At 43.4% G+C, this 16,496-nt stretch overlaps 4 protein-coding genes across 4 annotated transcripts; 2 read left to right on the plus strand and 2 right to left on the minus strand.

Moving 5' to 3' along the window:
* Positions 1-2,187: 2,187 nt before the first annotated feature.
* LOC127763273 (probable glucosamine 6-phosphate N-acetyltransferase 2) lies at positions 2,188-4,435 on the plus strand. Its single transcript, XM_052287922.1, has 2 exons — positions 2,188-2,796; positions 4,214-4,435. The coding sequence occupies exon 1, from the start codon at positions 2,270-2,272 to the stop codon at positions 2,780-2,782; it is 513 nt and encodes a 170-aa protein (XP_052143882.1). The 5' UTR covers positions 2,188-2,269; the 3' UTR covers positions 2,783-2,796; positions 4,214-4,435.
* A 397-nt stretch (positions 4,436-4,832) lies between these two features.
* Positions 4,833-6,628, minus strand: LOC127763274 (60S ribosomal protein L31). The gene is made up of 2 exons (XM_052287923.1): positions 6,441-6,628; positions 4,833-5,362 (listed from the first exon to the last, which is right to left on the minus strand). The coding sequence occupies exons 1-2, from the start codon at positions 6,530-6,532 to the stop codon at positions 5,083-5,085; spliced, it is 372 nt and encodes a 123-aa protein (XP_052143883.1). The 5' UTR covers positions 6,533-6,628; the 3' UTR covers positions 4,833-5,082.
* Positions 6,629-8,811: 2,183 nt separating this feature from the next.
* LOC127763827 (uncharacterized) lies at positions 8,812-10,234 on the minus strand. The gene has a single exon (XM_052288624.1). It carries the CDS (start codon positions 9,780-9,782, stop codon positions 9,192-9,194), a length of 591 nt encoding a protein of 196 aa, XP_052144584.1. The 5' UTR covers positions 9,783-10,234; the 3' UTR covers positions 8,812-9,191.
* Positions 10,154-11,094, plus strand: LOC127763826 (uncharacterized). The gene has a single exon (XM_052288623.1). It carries the CDS (start codon positions 10,239-10,241, stop codon positions 10,842-10,844), a length of 606 nt encoding a protein of 201 aa, XP_052144583.1. The 5' UTR covers positions 10,154-10,238; the 3' UTR covers positions 10,845-11,094.
* The last annotated feature ends 5,402 nt before the right edge of the window (positions 11,095-16,496 follow it).

Below are 16,496 nucleotides of genomic sequence, written 5' to 3' on the forward strand. Positions count from 1 at the left end.
TATGTTCATGGTTTGTATAGTATATCCCAGCAGCTCTAGGAAAAGTTTCTGTTCTCCATTGCCAACCATCTTCTATTGACTTGTATATTCCAGTTTAGACTTGGGCGATGCACTTTGTGTTCAGAGATTCCCATTCGTCAAGTCCTCACTATCATGGCTGACGTTCTCATTGGGATATCGCAGTATTGAATCTAATCTTCTTCTCAGAACAGTTCAGAATCAAAATGGTTCATTTACAGGTCCACGTGGATTCGTTGACGTCACTGCCGAACAGACGAAAAGAAAATGGTTGTAGCGTGCTGTCATGCAGTAACGTCGTCTGGGGGCGAATAGGAATATACAATTATTAACCTCTCTAATCTGTAATCAGTGAGTAGTGATATGAATATATGGTTTAGGGAAACGGAAATCAGTTTGATGTCATGAAAATGAAACATGCAGATAATTGTAAATTTGTCCAGTGACCACTTCGTACAAGCTAGAAAACATATCCAGAAACGATGTAAATTGCCGTTCAAGTTTCGCATATCGATCCATTCACTATTGACCAATAATAATGCTCCGTTGAACGAACTAAAAGTGCACCACAGTTGCATCAAGCAGAGGTTAAGAGAAATGCTGCTAATTATTGTGGAGGACCATGTATTAATTAGTCTTCGGTATTTTGTTGTATTGGAGTAGGTGTATGTCTCGTATAATCCTAACTTTATTTTCAGTTGACTGAATGAACGAATGGGACATGTGATGTAGCCAACTACGGAGGGGTATGCAATATCTAGATCATTTCACCCCCTTTTTCCTTGAACATGCAAAATCTTTTGACCTGTATCTTCTTTTCAAGCTACTGTAACAAATCATTTAACCATTCTAGAAATTAACTTGGACTCTTTTACTGGAATTCCACATATAATCGTATATCATGGGCTCATGGCACAAGGTATTATGACTTATCAGTCTGCAGAAGTAAATGTTTTCTGCACTTATCAAAGTTACAACGCGGCCCGGCGAAAAACAAAAAGTTACAACGCTAATCTAAATCGTAATCTTTCACAGAGATCTAAATATTAACCCGACCAAACATTGTATCAAGGGGAGTAATGGTTTGTCCTATTTAGAAAACTTAGGATTCAAGAAATAACTTATTGGTAGCTAGCCTATAAAAATCTTAAAAAGTTAGGTTTTTCATTTCGTAGTTATAGTTCATTTCCTGTATTCTATAACTACAGCTTCTTAAAATACAAGCGTAAATCTAAACCATTTGAAGAAGATTATAATCCTGAGAGAAAGCCACAGCTGTGAAAAAGTATGAGACCCCCTTTGATTCAAAGGAAATTCATAGGAATTTTAGAGGATTTCATTTCTACAGAAAATTTTCCTATATTGCTTTTTAAATCAAAGGAATGAATCCTATAAAATCCTATAAAATTCCTATGAAATGCCTATTCCCATGCAAATTTTAGAGGACATTTTTAACATGAGGTAGAATCTCATGGAAAAAAAATCCTTCTCAAATTCTTGTGTTTTTCTTGCGGCCTAATAAAACGGTTATTCCTACGTTTTCCTGTATTTTGCAATCATCTGTTTTAGAGCTCTTTTGAAACAAAGGAGCAACGAAGGAAAAACAAAAGATGTGAGTTCCTATGAATTCATTCACTGTAGCAGCCTTTGATTTGTAGGAATTGGTCATAGGAAAACTGAAGGAAATATTCCTTCATTGCTGATTCTATGGGAGAAACACATGAAACTTTCCATCCAGTCTGAGCTCATTTTTCACTTGCTTTGCGTAGGCTCGAGAATCAAGCTCCTAATCTCTTTCTTCACTGTAGGAGAACAAGCAATTAATGGATATAATTTATGTTAGTTATTAGAAATGGAAAGTGGGCCAAGTTCTTAAGTAAAAATATTCTTGTGTTTTTCTATACCCCATTCAAACACATATTCATATACATTTTCTATGATTTTACATTCCTCTGTTTTACATGTGAATTCTTATCATATTCCTGTATTTTTTTCTATTCATTTATTTTTTTCAATCATATGTTTGAAAGGGGTCCTTAATCCTTAAACTTGTATTCATGCCAAAATTCTAATTTTCCCTATTATTCTGTTTTTTTATTCATGCGATTCAATTGGGCCCTGAATATTGTGTGAACATGTTAGAACTAGCAAGTTTGTTTCAGTGGAATCCACCAGCCCGCATGGCCCGTTCTAGTACGGACTGTCACTTGTGAGTTGCGAAGGCCGAAGCCCAAGAAGCTCCCGATCTCAAATGGCATCCACCTCGCCGGAACCCTCCGCCGCCGCCGCCGCCGCCGCCGCCGTCGCGGAGACCGGCTGTTCCGTCCAAATCCGTCGCCTGGAGGCGACAGACCACGAGAAGGGATTCGTGGCCCTCCTCTCGCAGCTCTCCGCATGCCCGGACCTCACCGCGTCCGAGTTCGCCGCGTGCTTCGCCGACCTCGCGGCCCTCGGCGACGACCACGTCATCCTCGTGGCCGAGGACCCCGCCGCCCCGGAGAGTCGGATCCTCGCCACGGGGTGCCTCTTCGTGGAGCGCAAGTTCCTGCGCGGCGGCGGGAAGGTGGGGCACGTGGAGGACGTCGTGGTCGACGCCGCCGCGCGCGGCCGCGGGCTCGGGCTCCGCGTCGTGCGTCGCCTCGTGGAGATCGCCAAGGAGGCCGGATGCTACAAGGTCATCCTCGACTGCACGCCCGAGCTACGCGCGTACTATGCCAAGTGCGGATTCGTGGAGAAGGGGGTTCAGATGGCAATCTACTTCTGAATTCTGATCCATAGGTATATGTAATTGTGCATTTCAATGTTTCATCTTGTCATGACATTACGCTGTAGTTATTATGATTAAATTTGGAGTACTTGATTTCATTATTTTGTACTTGTTTCCGATTGAGAGTTCTACTTGTAGAACGACAACTTTGGTGATATGTTGCGTGATTAGCTGTGATTTTGCCATGTTACAAGCATAGTTTCGTACTGACAACCAATCTATTGGTTATGTGACATAATTTTTTGCCTGGCTTTAGTAGATGTTATGGGTATTCCTAGCCCGTGTTACTGCTGAAAGAGTGCAATATAGGGTGGGTAATGAATCATAGTTGGTACTTGGTACTAGTAGTATTTTGGTAGGATCAATGATTTACTGTGATGACTGAGCCCTTCTACTACATTCGTACCAGATGAGCTAACCGTCTAGGCGTCTAATAAGATGCAGACCCATGCTTAGTAACACACCTAGTTGTTTTGCCTACGTTGATATGCTATAATTAACACTTAACACTGTTCCAAATATTAAGAAAACGACAACAATGCTCTCCACAGCGTACAGTAATTTGCTGATAAATACTTCCATGTGTTTTTGCTCTAACAATTCATCCAGTTGACTCACAATGTAAATATTCAAATGCATTACCCTAAGATTTGTATATCTGATGAAGTTCATTCCTTTATTGTCTGATATTTCTAGGGTAATAGCAATACTTGCAAAACTGCAGGATAATTATCAGTTTTACTCCTACAGTAGTATTCTTTGAAGACAGCATGATTGCATTAGTTTATGGCCATTAGTTTCAAGATACTTTGATCACTGGCATGATTTGGGACTGATAGATATAGTTTTAGGAAATCCCTTTTATTTTCATGTAACAGCCTTGGGAGCTAGCTAGGCAATTGCTGTTCTCTACTTTAGTCTGAATCACATCTTAAATTTGTCAGAAATTTTAACGTCATTATTTTAGCATTCCACATACGTAGAAGGTGATTGAATTCCATGTTATATATACACAAAGGGCCGTGAGATTTTTTTTTTTTTGTTACATGCTGTGAATGTCTACCATACTTAAAATTCATTTTATGAAATCTGTTGGTTTGCCTTCCAAGTGCCATTGTCTGTGAAATGTAGTATGCGGTCTATCATTACCATGCATTATTGCTAATTTACACCAAGTTCTTCTGGTCTGTTTTGGGAAAAAAAATGTCTTAACAGAGTTGCAGTAAGGGTCAAATCTGCTTTCTCCAATGTTTCATTTTGAACAGTGCTATCACAACATATACTTCCATGTTACCCTTTATTTATTCAAATTTGGAAAGCTCTGATCTGTTATTCATTTTATGCCCTACCCATAATTTATTACTCGGTGTTTGATCTCACTATCTGAAGTGTAACTCTGAGATCTCATAGTTCCTCCTATTGTCGCAGGTAAGTTGCTGCTAATGAGCATAGCAAAATCTGGTACACCACATATCCGTCCAGAATTTTCTTCCTGCCGACGGGGAGCATGTCTTAGGATGCACTTTGATTTTTTTGACAACAACTTGTATTTTTTAGCCGGGCACAACAGCTTGTACCATTGAGAACTGCCCTTGGAGCTATATAATTTATTTCAAAAGAAGCTAAGCTTTGAGAATGAAATTACAATAACATGTTCCTACTTTTGCTTAGATGAGTTTCTCATGAAGTTCCTTCATATATTCTCCGTTAAAAGTGAGGCCCCCTAACATTATAGGCGCGACAAGGAACTTGGTGGCCCGTCTCGACGGTTCACTCACCGTCAAGAAAAATAGCACACGTACGCATAGAAACTCAGCAAATCAGATCTCTGGATGGCGGACGCATTAGCATAGCTGAACCCTTACCGTCAAGAAAAATAGCTTACGCACGAATAGAACTCAGCAAATCAGATCACTGGATGGCGGACGCATTACAATAGCTGAACCGTTACGACCTTCACAACAAACTATCCTCTCAACAAATGATGTGAACCAATGAAGCCGATGGTAGCAGAAAAGGATGTGAGCAAATTCAAGCAAAAAATCAATACCAGCATCTAACAGACATTTTTTTAAGCTTAAGAGTGATCCTTGTTCACAGCACGATAGCATGGAGTATATATCCCAAAAGGTTGACAAACATGTCAAAATTCCAAGCGCTTAAGAAAATGCAGTCTTGAATCATCAACAGTAGATAACAAAACGCTAAAGCAAGACTTCCAAATTTGCTCTCAGCATAGTGACTGGATATCATGGAAATATGCACTAAGCGCTAACTGACAGATAACAATGAAAAGTTTACTCCTCATCCTCAACAACCTTGGTTCCCAAACCCTTGAGACCCTCTGCAGGGATCTCAGCAACTGTGACCAGAGAGTAGAGCTCCTCCTTGGCGTCCTCCTCATCGTTTCTCTTGCGAGCGATTCTAACACGGACTCGCCTTGGGACACTCCGGATACCATTGGTCCAGATGGCCTTGTTAAGCTTCACGTCGATGCGTACATCCGTTGTGCCCATGGCCTTCTGTGCAAACTTCCTGATCTCCTTGATGGCATTCGGCGCCTTCTTCTTGAAGGTGCTGTTTATCAGAAAGAATTATTTCATTATAACGTTTATTTCAACAAATCAAGACTTTTCAAGATTGCAAAACTTCTAAACAAGAATCTGCATTTATCTAAAAGGTCAAATGTAATATGAACTGTGAAGTTGGCTGCTTTATAAAGAAAATATGTGCAACAACAATTAGTTATGCAGTGCTAAAAAGTATGAACCACATAAGATGAATGACCAGAATTGATTAGCAGAACCAATGACAGGGCCAACATAACAGATTAACAGATGAACTGCTATAATACACACTGCCAATAACTATACATAACAGTGTTTTCATAATGTAATCTTGTTTCCAGTGTTTTGCCCAAATGGAACACATGATAGCATATAAAGGCAGCACGTGTAACGATGAGCAACATCTATTTACCGGGCATGTAACTGTATCAACCACCATATTTAGACAGATACCTGACTATGTCCGGGGCATAATGGATCAAATCATTAGAGCAAACAATACTTCAACACAAACAAATCACAGTACAATGCCATCCAATTATGAAGATACATGAGAAAAAAAATACGGATTTAACCAGTGCGCTCTTACGAAATATCCTGCCCAAATGGAACACTTGGTAGCACAAGGAGAAGCAACAAATGTAACGATGAGCAGAGTCCATGTGCCGGGCATGTAACTGTGTGCAGCCACAACAATATATAAAGGCAGACACCTGACTATACCCGATTAAACACCCAATCAAATGGCAATAAATAGCTACAAAGCGAAGCTACGGTCTCGAACGCAGATCTACATAAGTAGGAATGTGGGATCAAATACAAGAGAAGGATCCACATGAATCAAACCCCCCTCGGTCATATGATTCCTGCTGTGCTGTAGCTGGTCTAAGGATATCCATCCAAACAAGGTGTATCAGCCATTCACGAGCCCACAAAGTGCTCGCAGGCAGCAACCCTCCGCACCAGCAAAGCGCTAGATCCCTAACACCTCGTGAAACCAACATCTAGCTCGTGGATCTACTGCAAGCGCAACAAAGCTCAGGGAAATGGAGGAGAGGGAGGGAGAGAGCGAGAGAGTGAGGCGATACCATCCGTGGAGACGCTTGTGGAGGTTGATGGTGTACTCGCGGGTCACCACCTCGTCCTTGCGGGTGCCGGCGCCGCGCTTCTTCTCCGACATCTTCGCCTTGCGCCGCCGCCGCCGCCGCCTTCGCGCTTCTCTCCTTTGTCTGGCTCCGAGGGTGGCTGCGGCGAGAGGAGATAAACCCTAGTCGCGCGCGACGGGGTCACGCTTTTATAGCGGCGCGGAGTTAGGGCTCCGCTCGCGTACTGGGCCTAACTGTACCAGAATAAAAACGGCCCATTTAACTAGAAGAAGCCCGTTTAGATGGTGATTTCCCTTTTTCCATTTTATTCTTATATTTCGAACTTTGCAGCTTGTTTCTGATTTTGTGAAGGCTCGAGTTGAGACGAGCTTTGCTTGGATTGGTGTTCAGATTGGAGAGAACACAAGTAACTGTTCATTTTGCAGAGAACACGACTGAGGCCATGTATAGTTCCCACGCAAAAACTTTTTACCCTATCATATTGAATGTTTGGATATATGCATGGAGTATTAAATATAGATAAAAAAACTAATTACACAAATTGCGTGCAAATTGCGAGATGGATCTTTTAAGCCTAATTGCGCCATGATTCGATAATGTCGTGCTATAGTAAACATTTGGTAATGACGGATTAATTAGGCTTAATAAATTCGTCTCGCGGTTTACAGGCGGATTCTGTAATTTGTTTTGTTATTAGACTACGTCTAATACTTCAAATGTGTGTAACAAAACTTTTCACATCTAGAGTTTCAAGGCCACGTTTAATACTTCAAATGTGTATCCATATATCCGATGTGACACGCCAAAACTTTTCACCTTGAAGTTCTAGGGCGTAAGAGCAATTCATTTCACCTTGAAGTTCTAGGGCGTAAGAGCAATTCAGTAAACGCAGCAACTCCTGTGCAACACAACCATCCGAAATTCAGAATTGTGACGCTTAGAGAGCTGGACCCAACCAACAGTCCAACACAGATATACATGCAGCTGCAGCACCAATTCTCGTAGGTGTTATTTTGCAACAGAGGCTGATGCACTGAGGTCTACAAGAATTTGCAACAGAGGCTGCTCGTAGGCTAGTAGCTGATGCCATTGGGGGAGTACAAAAATATCAGCATTCATAAACTTCACTGTTTTTCATCTGCATTTCTGCAGACTCGGTTCTCAGGACTTCAGGAGTATTGAAACAGGTTGTGCTGAAAACTATATTACATTAAAACTTTCAAACAAAACAAACACCAGCAATTTTCACTGGATTCTTTTTGTTTATAAACAACAAAATAATTAATTCTTCATAGATTTAATGACAAACAATCATGGAACTACCAAACAACACTGGAATACAGAAGAAAAACAATACTGGAAAACAGTTTAGATCTCATATCACAGTTCAAACAACACATAATACAGTCAAATATGGTGATAACTGATGAGCAACAACACAGTAACAATGAAGCCAAGAGGAAGAATGGTGTCTTGTGAGAGGGCTTATGCTTGTACCAGAGTAAAGAAAAATGCTGAAGAGGAACAAATGAAAGCTAGTAATTCTGAACTAGCAGTGGCCCATCGCCTCATTATTCCATACAAAACTATGTCGGGAAGATGTTGAAATAAACATTTCAAGCATGTCTCAAATCAAGCAAAATGGAACAAAACTCTGAGGAAAGCTGGATCCGTAGGATAAGATGTAGATACCTACGAGCACAAGATGGCAGCAATCCTAACACATGACATGGGTTTCAAACTGTGAATCCGAACTTGTATTGATCTATATATTTCCAATGTGTTCCCTCTGAAAATGTTATAATAACTAATAAACTAAATGTTAATTCCCCAGCCAATCACTTATAAAACTCAAACATCCAGGTAAAGAAGAAACTTTCTCAGAAGCCAATAAGATAGAACTAACTCAGGCAGTACAGCTTATCAACCTAGATACAGTAACTTGCTCAGGACATCAACAAAGAAGGCTGAAACAACAGTACAATTATTGTTATCACCAAACACGTTAGAGGTACGGTTATTAGCTCACCTCATTTCTTAACTCAATCAGTCTCAAGTGGTAGAGCAAAAATGAGTCAATGCAGCTACTTATCCATCAATAGATTAAACAACAGAAAATGTGACCAATGCACAAGATTATAATTTTCCTGGAATCAACATCATAATAGAGGAGGAATAGTCAAATAGAGGAGCCAATTAGACAACAACAGTCACAAAGTACCCATCAACCTACGCTTGCAAGAATTGTCCAAGAAGAAAGCTAATCCAGTATCTACCAGTTAACACATTCCCACAGCACCCAGTTGGTTTTCTTATCAGCAAACAAAAATGATAGAACATACGAACTTCAGTATCCTATATGTGAATCAAATTGTCCCCTCAAGAATTAACACATTCGTAAATCCATGAAAACATCAGAGATCAGAGTTAACGAATTCGTCAAATTAGCACAACAACAACTAGAAATGTCATAGCATATCTGAATATGCTTAACAAGAACAGGCACAAATTGGGGTTAACATGGTTACACGGTCAAGAAGAAATTAAGTATATGTCCAGAAGCTTTATTCCATTCAGGATTCAGCTCATCATTTCATAAAAAAAAAATGGAAAACTGCAAGGGACCTGGCCAAGAGGCGAGGTCCCGCCGCGCGCACGCAGCACAGATCGAGCGAATCCTTCGATCCGATCAGATCAAGGAAGGCCAAGTGAGGAGGCGCAAACCAGGCCAACTCAGATGGCGGAGGATGCAGCACCGGCGGCCTCGGCCTCGAGATACCGGCAGATCCGCTCGACGACCTCCCTCCCCTTGGCGCTGTTCTGCAGGAATCTCTCGGCGCAGCGGGTCTCGACCTTCTCCGCGACGGCGGCGAGGGCCGAGAGCGGTCGGCACCGGATCGTGGTCTCCTGCCTGAACTGCGTCCACTCCTCGGGCCGCTCCGGGTGCGGCCGGTAGGTGGACCGCTCCTCGACCTCGATGAGGCCGCGGAGGGAGACGTTGCGGACGACGACGTCCATGGCGCGGCGCGGCGCGTCGACGAGCGAGGTCTCGACGCAGTGGCAGAGCGCCGCGCCGGACGGGGACGACGCCGCGGCGGGGAGGAGGCGGCGGAGGATGAAGGGGAGCGGCGGGGAGCGCACCGTGATGGAGCGCGCAGCCTGCAGCCGCCCCGCCTCCGGGTCGACGCGGCGGTGGAGGGTGTGGACGTCGGCGACGTGGGAGAGCGCCGTGCGCGACGCCGGGTCGGTGAACTTCCGCCACGCCGCCGCCGTGACGCGGTCCCACGGGTGCCGGTACACGTGCTCCTGCGTGTACACCACCATGGCTGGCTTCGCTTGGGGCGGCGAGCAGCGAGGGTTTTTTCTCTCGATTTGTTTTTCTTTCTTGCGGCGAGGGTTTGAGTTTGCTCGGTGCGGGCGGCGAGGCGAGGTAGGAAAAGGGAGAAATGGAAAGGGAAGAAGACGGAAGAAGAGAAAGGCGGTTTTCTGTAAACCGCTCTCTGGTTTGGAAAGGAAGGCAAATCCGAACCAGGCGGCAGCCGCTGAACGGTGTGGCCGGCATGTGCTCCGTCCCCCGTCTCCCTAGTGTTTTTCCCTTGCTCCGCCACGTGTCCAGCCGCAGGATCCTATGTTAACCCGCTTCCGGTCATGGAAAACGGAAAGAGTGGAGACCGTGACATTATGTGGAAAGCGGATTATAGGATTACGCCTTCGGCTTGACCGGAGGAGGAGACGACTTCTCTTGCGCCGCCGCAGACTCCGCAGCAGAGTTGCTCTCCCATGGCGATCTCCCACCTCTCCCGCCGCCTCCTGAGCCCCGCCGCCGAGACGGCCAGGCTTCTCCCTAAGCCGCATCCCCTCCTCTTCCTCCACCCGCACCGCCACTTCTCCGCTCCCTCGCAACCCGATGGCGGCGGCGGCCCCGCTCCGGTGTCCCCGGAGTCGATGAAGCACCAGGAGATCGAGGGGCCCACGGTGGAGCGCGACACCTCGCCGCTCGCGGACGAGACGCGGAGGGAGCTCGACGCGCTCCGCGCCGCCGTGCAGCGGATCAGCGGCTCCCTCGCGCTCCTCGGCGGGGCGCACCTCGCCGCGGGCGCGTGGATCGCATCGGGCGCGGCGCCCTTCGGCGTGGGGTCGGCCGCGGCCGTGCAGGGGGTGGTGGCGTTCGCGTTCCCCTTCACGGCCGCCCTGGTGCTGCGCCGCGCCATCAAGCCCATCGCCTTCTTCCAGAAGATGGAGGCCAACGGGCGGCTGCAGGTGCTCACGCTGTGCCTCCAGGCCACGAAGAATGTGAACCTCATGCTGCTCCGAACGCGGGTGGTCGCCATCTCGTGCGCTCTCGGGGTGTCTGTCGGGTCAGTAGCTACGATCTTGATGCGGTGAAACTCTCTAGGAAGGATGGTTAGTTTCATTGTTCGGATAATAAAAGTGCACTGGTGGTAGGCATGAGAGTCTGAACTATGAAATTTGGGTGCTTTTGGATGTCGATCATTGCTAGAGTAATTTTTTTTTGTGTATGCTTACACTATCAAGGAAATCGTAATGTTACTGTCTCGACTTTTGCCTGCAAATGTAGAGATTACTCTTCCTATGACCACTATGTTAATGGAAGTCAAAGCAATGTTACAAAATACCTTGCAGAGCTAAACCGCAAAAGGTTTTAAATGTTGCTAAGTGCAGTGACTTTATGTTGTATCGAAGTGCTTGTGGCATCTTCTTATTTCCTGTGGATTTTTGACAAACCAGCTCTGTGTTACTTGTTAGCAACTTAGCATGGTTGCTGTGCCTGTGGTGAGCAGTGAGCTTGTAAAAACATTTTACTAGATACCATTTGCCTGCTGACTCGTTTATGGCTGAACTGTGTTTTGAAACCATCATGTTTTGTCAAGTTATCATCTTGCACTAGACAGCTATTGGTACCTAGTGAGGTGAGAATGCATTTGGAAAGCTCTTTGTCTGTTTATGTTTTCAGTTCACAGCTCATTTTTATCAGTAATTTGAGTCTTTTTAGGTTGATTTGTGAGCTGTTGAAGTTTACATTGAGTTTCACAAGAGATCAATATATTTTCAAAAGTCACAAGAATTTATCAATAAATGGCTTTGAATTGATGTATGTGATTTCGTCTACTGAAATTCTCAGCATTGCTCTATGTATTGACATGTTTCTATTTGTGTAAATTTAAAATGGTTTGTTATTCAATGTCCAAATGATGGTAAATTAATTTGTTTGTTTTCTATTTGGACAACTGTTTTTCTATAAAGATTAGATAGGTTCTCCTATTTTACATCTTATTGGTCACATTGTCATATCTATTTTTGTAGCTTGCATACTGAATCTCTCTCCTATTTCCAAATAGCAAACAGTATTGGGATTAAATATAATCCAATCACCCCCTCACTGAGCTGATTTTGTTTCTTTGCAAGATGATTAGTGATGTCTTGATTAGTGATGGAAATGTATGCAGATACTTTCTTTATGAGACCTTGTAAGTACTGTTGTAGGTAGAACTTGAATTATCAATAAGTTTTTAATAAGTTCTCCCTATCTGCAGCACTAACTTGAAGGTAGTCTTTAGCAATGTTGACATGACCTAAAAGGTTGGTTTTTATTTTAAAAGGTTGTTGCTTTTAATAAACCGTGAGCTGTATAATTGGAACTTTCCCACTGTCCAGACTTGCCTTATGAATACAATGAGGTTTAGCTTTGCATAATTTATACAATCTAAAAGTTTGATTCTTATCCCTTAAATAAAAATATGCTTTTGTAGCAATATATTCAACAAATGGTATGGCCATATAGGCCTTGCAAATCCTGCTAGGGGAAAGTAAGATATCGCAGACTACAGGCCTGGATGAGATTTTTACAGGTATCCTGATACCTGAGAAGTTTGATAATTTTCTGACAAGATTTCCATGATAAACTAGAAATAATCTGGAGTAGTAGTTCTATTGATGGGAAGGCATCATATATACTGATCATTTCTGTAGAGCAAAATTGATGAAGGCATGGAGTTTATCATTATTAATAAATATATACAGTACGCTGCACTGTGCTTAACTTGTAGGTTTGGTCTAAGTGGCAAACTGGTAATGCTGTATACAGAATATGCGTCAGACATCCTCTATCAGCTAGGTTAGCCTTCCTCTGATAAATAGAATTCTGTAGGGTGCAGTGGAATAGCCTGTCACTTTCCTTTTGGATGTGACAAAGATTCACCGGCAATATTATCTGCTAATTGGTAAGCTCTTAACAGTTGGCCTAGTTAAAATAGCTCTTTCTGAACAAGTAGATAACCATTGCCATTATTGGTGCCTTTATATTACTATAAATTGGCATTTTGGCTGAAAGGAGGATACACATTGATCGCCTTCAGCTTCCCAGTTCCTAAACTTTCAGGTCTCGTTTCATCTTTGGTTATGTCAGACTGTTAGCATTCCATGTAGTACATCATCTTTAGTTTAGGTATCCTCCTTGGGCTGAGATCAAGCCTATGCCACCATTATCATTTTCCTCTTGCACAAGGGTGGGAAAATCCTTATGTTATTGGTTATAATGTTCTTGACCTTGCAAGGCCAAGGTACCAGCTACATGCTGGGGGATGGGTGACCTTGGCACCTGCCTATGATGAAGTGTGGCTCTTTGCTTTAGTTGTCTGCTCTTCTGTAATCTGTACTCTGCATTATTTCAAGATGAATTGTATCATCTAGATTAATCTTCTGTTTCCTTGATGAGTTGCGAGTTTGCGACATTCCTGTCAAGCTGATACATTTGTCATGGTTAACGAGAAAGAACATATATGGTGTATTTGTTTCTGAATGCTGCGCATGGCAGCATGCTTCTTTGTCTATTGTTATCATTGATATGACTTATGAATCAATTGTGGTGGTCATTCTGAATCACATGCTCTACACTCTCACTAAGTAACATGACTCGAAAGCAAGTTTTTTTTTTTGGCCACTAAGGGATACAGCATCGCAGAGACTTTGTCGGAACCTTTTTTTTCCGATTAGTTTCATTCTTTCTGGTGCGTGCAAATAAGCCAATGGCAAAGTTGACTGATGGTCTGATGTCAATGTTGTAGTGAGATGTTTCTCCTTGTCTTTGGCAACAGAGTATCCTGTGTTTTATTTCCTTTCCGCTGCTGGAGTAGTTGAATCTGAATTGCCAATGCTTATTTTTGGCCGCTCAGTTCTGTACTTGTGCAGATCGTGTGCCCCCTTTACAACTTTTGTTCAGAGTTTTATTTACTTAGGCATTGTTTCAGGAGAGCTAGCAATAATGCTTAGTAAGATTTTTGTGATTTTCTTGATCTAATGAACTGGGGCCTATTTTGATCTGTCAGTTCGACAAAAAAAAAAAAGGAGGAACATACTTGTGGAATTTAGTTGTCTCGGGTGATATTAAGCCACCACATATCCCTTATGTATGTTTTAACGGAATTTGTAAGTCTTTTGCCAACTGCAAAGCGGACTAAAATTACATTCTGTTCGAAGGAACTAGAATGATTTATATTGGCATGATTACAGCGCAATTTGATGTCACTGGCCTTCTGAAAATCATTCCCTTCCAGGCTGTTCCATTTGGTCCTGCTTAATTGTTTGTTTCTGAGTGTTATGGCAATAATTAATCTACTGCGTTATGGAAAAACTGAAAAGAAATTTAGCAGTTATATATACCTTTCAGTAATCCAATTACTGAAGTACGAAATGAACTCGATTTTATTCAGATACAGGCAATAATACGAAGGCCAATACGGCAATGCCATTGCCAAATTAACATGCCAGTCATGATTGATGCGCGTCTCCTAGAAGATGAACGTCAGAACGTGTGTAACCGAATGATGGTGAAATCAAACGAAAATGCGTAGCCAGTAATTCCAATATCTTAATTTAATCCAAACAAATGGTGAATAATAGTACAATATCCATTCCCTTCAAATAGGGTGGACGAAATATGAGAAATCAAAGCACCGAAATCAAACCGGTGCATCAAAAATACAACCCATTATAAAAAGAGAAGAAAGAAGACGAGGCATCAAAGTTGGCACAAATCAAAGCACCCACATTATCGCGCGTGTTTGGATCGGTTTAGTAGCCATGGCCATGCATCCATCTCCTCCTCTTCCTCTCTTCCTCCTCCGGCTGGGCTCACTGCAGGTAGTAGGCGAAGAACGAGACCACGGTGGCGCCGAGCGCCGCGCCGATGGCCGGCGCGACGGCCGCGGGAGCGGCGCTGGTGGGCGCAGGAGCCGGGGCCTCGGCGGCGAACGCCACGGTGGCGGCCGAGGCGGCGACGACGAGGACGGCGCAGGCGATCTTCTTCATCTCCATCCCCTTCCTCTCGAGGTTGCTCCCTCGCGCGCGCGCACGGTCTCAGCTGGAACCGAGCAGGCGACGGCGGAAACGGAGGCGAGAGGAAGAAGAGATGGCTACTGCTGCTGCTGCGCTTTGCCTGAGGAGGGAGATGAGCCGCGGGGACGGGGACAATTTATAGCGGGATTAGTGGGGGGCTAATTCGGGGATGCGAGTGGCCGCCATGTGGAGGCTCGCGTACGTGCCTGCATGTGTGCATGGTGAACGGGCGGCTTCGCGCGGTGATCTCTCCCGTTTCGTGCAGCCAGAGGCGTCCACGTTGTGTGTGCGCTTTGGTTTGGTTTACTTCTCATCTCTGAACTTTGAACTGGTCACGGTTGATTAAGTTGCAGGCTTTGCAGCTAACGCGCGCATGTGTTGTTCTAGAACGAGATTTTTTCCACGAGTCATTCACTTGGCCGAGTCTTCGGCGACCAATAACTTGGGCAATTTGGGCGTGATTTGCAGTGCACTATTCACCGTTTCCTTTGTGTTTTCCGGCCCCTACTCAAACTAAAAGCGATAGCGAGTTCGTTCGTTATCAGGAGGTGTTGCGGAGATTTTTATTAGATTAGAGAAATGAAGTGTTAAAAGGCTGGTAAATTGCAGGCTGTCGAAGTGTGTTTGAAAATTCATCGGTCCACTTCATGTGATCCTCTTTAGTCTTTAGGATTTAAAAGTGATATTTACACTGTAGCAAACCCCATGTTTGAAGGCTTGAAGCTGGCAAAAAGATCTTTAACAACTTTGTTCAACTTTTTTTTTTGCGAGCAACAACTTTGTTCAACTTGATGCTATGATAGGAGGAAGCTTGGTTTGGCGCTGTGCAAGCCTTGCAAAATACACAAAAGCCAGTTCAAGCCCATGGCGCATCAACGGTGTCATGGGACCCATGAACTAGCTAGCTACCTAGCATGCGTGCCAGCTCGCCAATCAACAATGTTCCATCTTGATGGGTCCAGCAACACGTTCTCGCCAATGATTTTGCGATTTTAATCTAACGTGGAACAAAAATCCTGTCCCCTTGAGTATCTGAATCATTTTCTTTTCATTCGTTTTGCCTTCTTTTTTTTTTTTTTTTGCCCCTTGGATAATTCAGAGCACAGGACCCAGCTCTCCGGGCGCTTCTGATGATCTGCAGAAGTGCAGAGTAACGGGATAAAAATCCCCCAAAACTTTTCGATCCGGCCATCCACCACTTTCGCGTGATCAGGGCTCCGGGGCACAAACCAACGGCCCAGGGCCTCATCGTTTGGCTTTTTTTCATAACAAGCCAAAACGGCTTATTAGAGAATAAAAATGTATTTATAGGTAAAATTTTATATATGTGTTCTCGGTGACTTAAAAGCTAATGCTGAAAAAGAAACTATGTTGAAAATATCTCAAATCAATATAAAAATTGTGTTTGAAAATTCAAACATTGGCTTTTTCTTTGACTGAACAGGCCATCCTATGGAAGCCCTAATTTTCCAATCGACACGGCTAGCCCTGTAGTCCATGCCTCCTTGGGTTGTGTTCTTCCCCCCATTTTCCCAACGCAACTATCTCGTTTTCCACGCGCACGCTTTTCAAACCGTTAAACGGTATAATTTATGCAAAAATTTTCTATATGTAAGTTATTTTAAAAAATCATATTAATTTTTTTAAAAAAAATAATAAATACTTAATTAATCATGCGATAAA

The sequence above is a fragment of the Oryza glaberrima genome, chromosome 2 (genome assembly GCF_000147395.1).
Source record: "Oryza glaberrima chromosome 2, OglaRS2, whole genome shotgun sequence".
Lineage (NCBI taxonomy): Eukaryota > Viridiplantae > Streptophyta > Magnoliopsida > Poales > Poaceae > Oryza > Oryza glaberrima.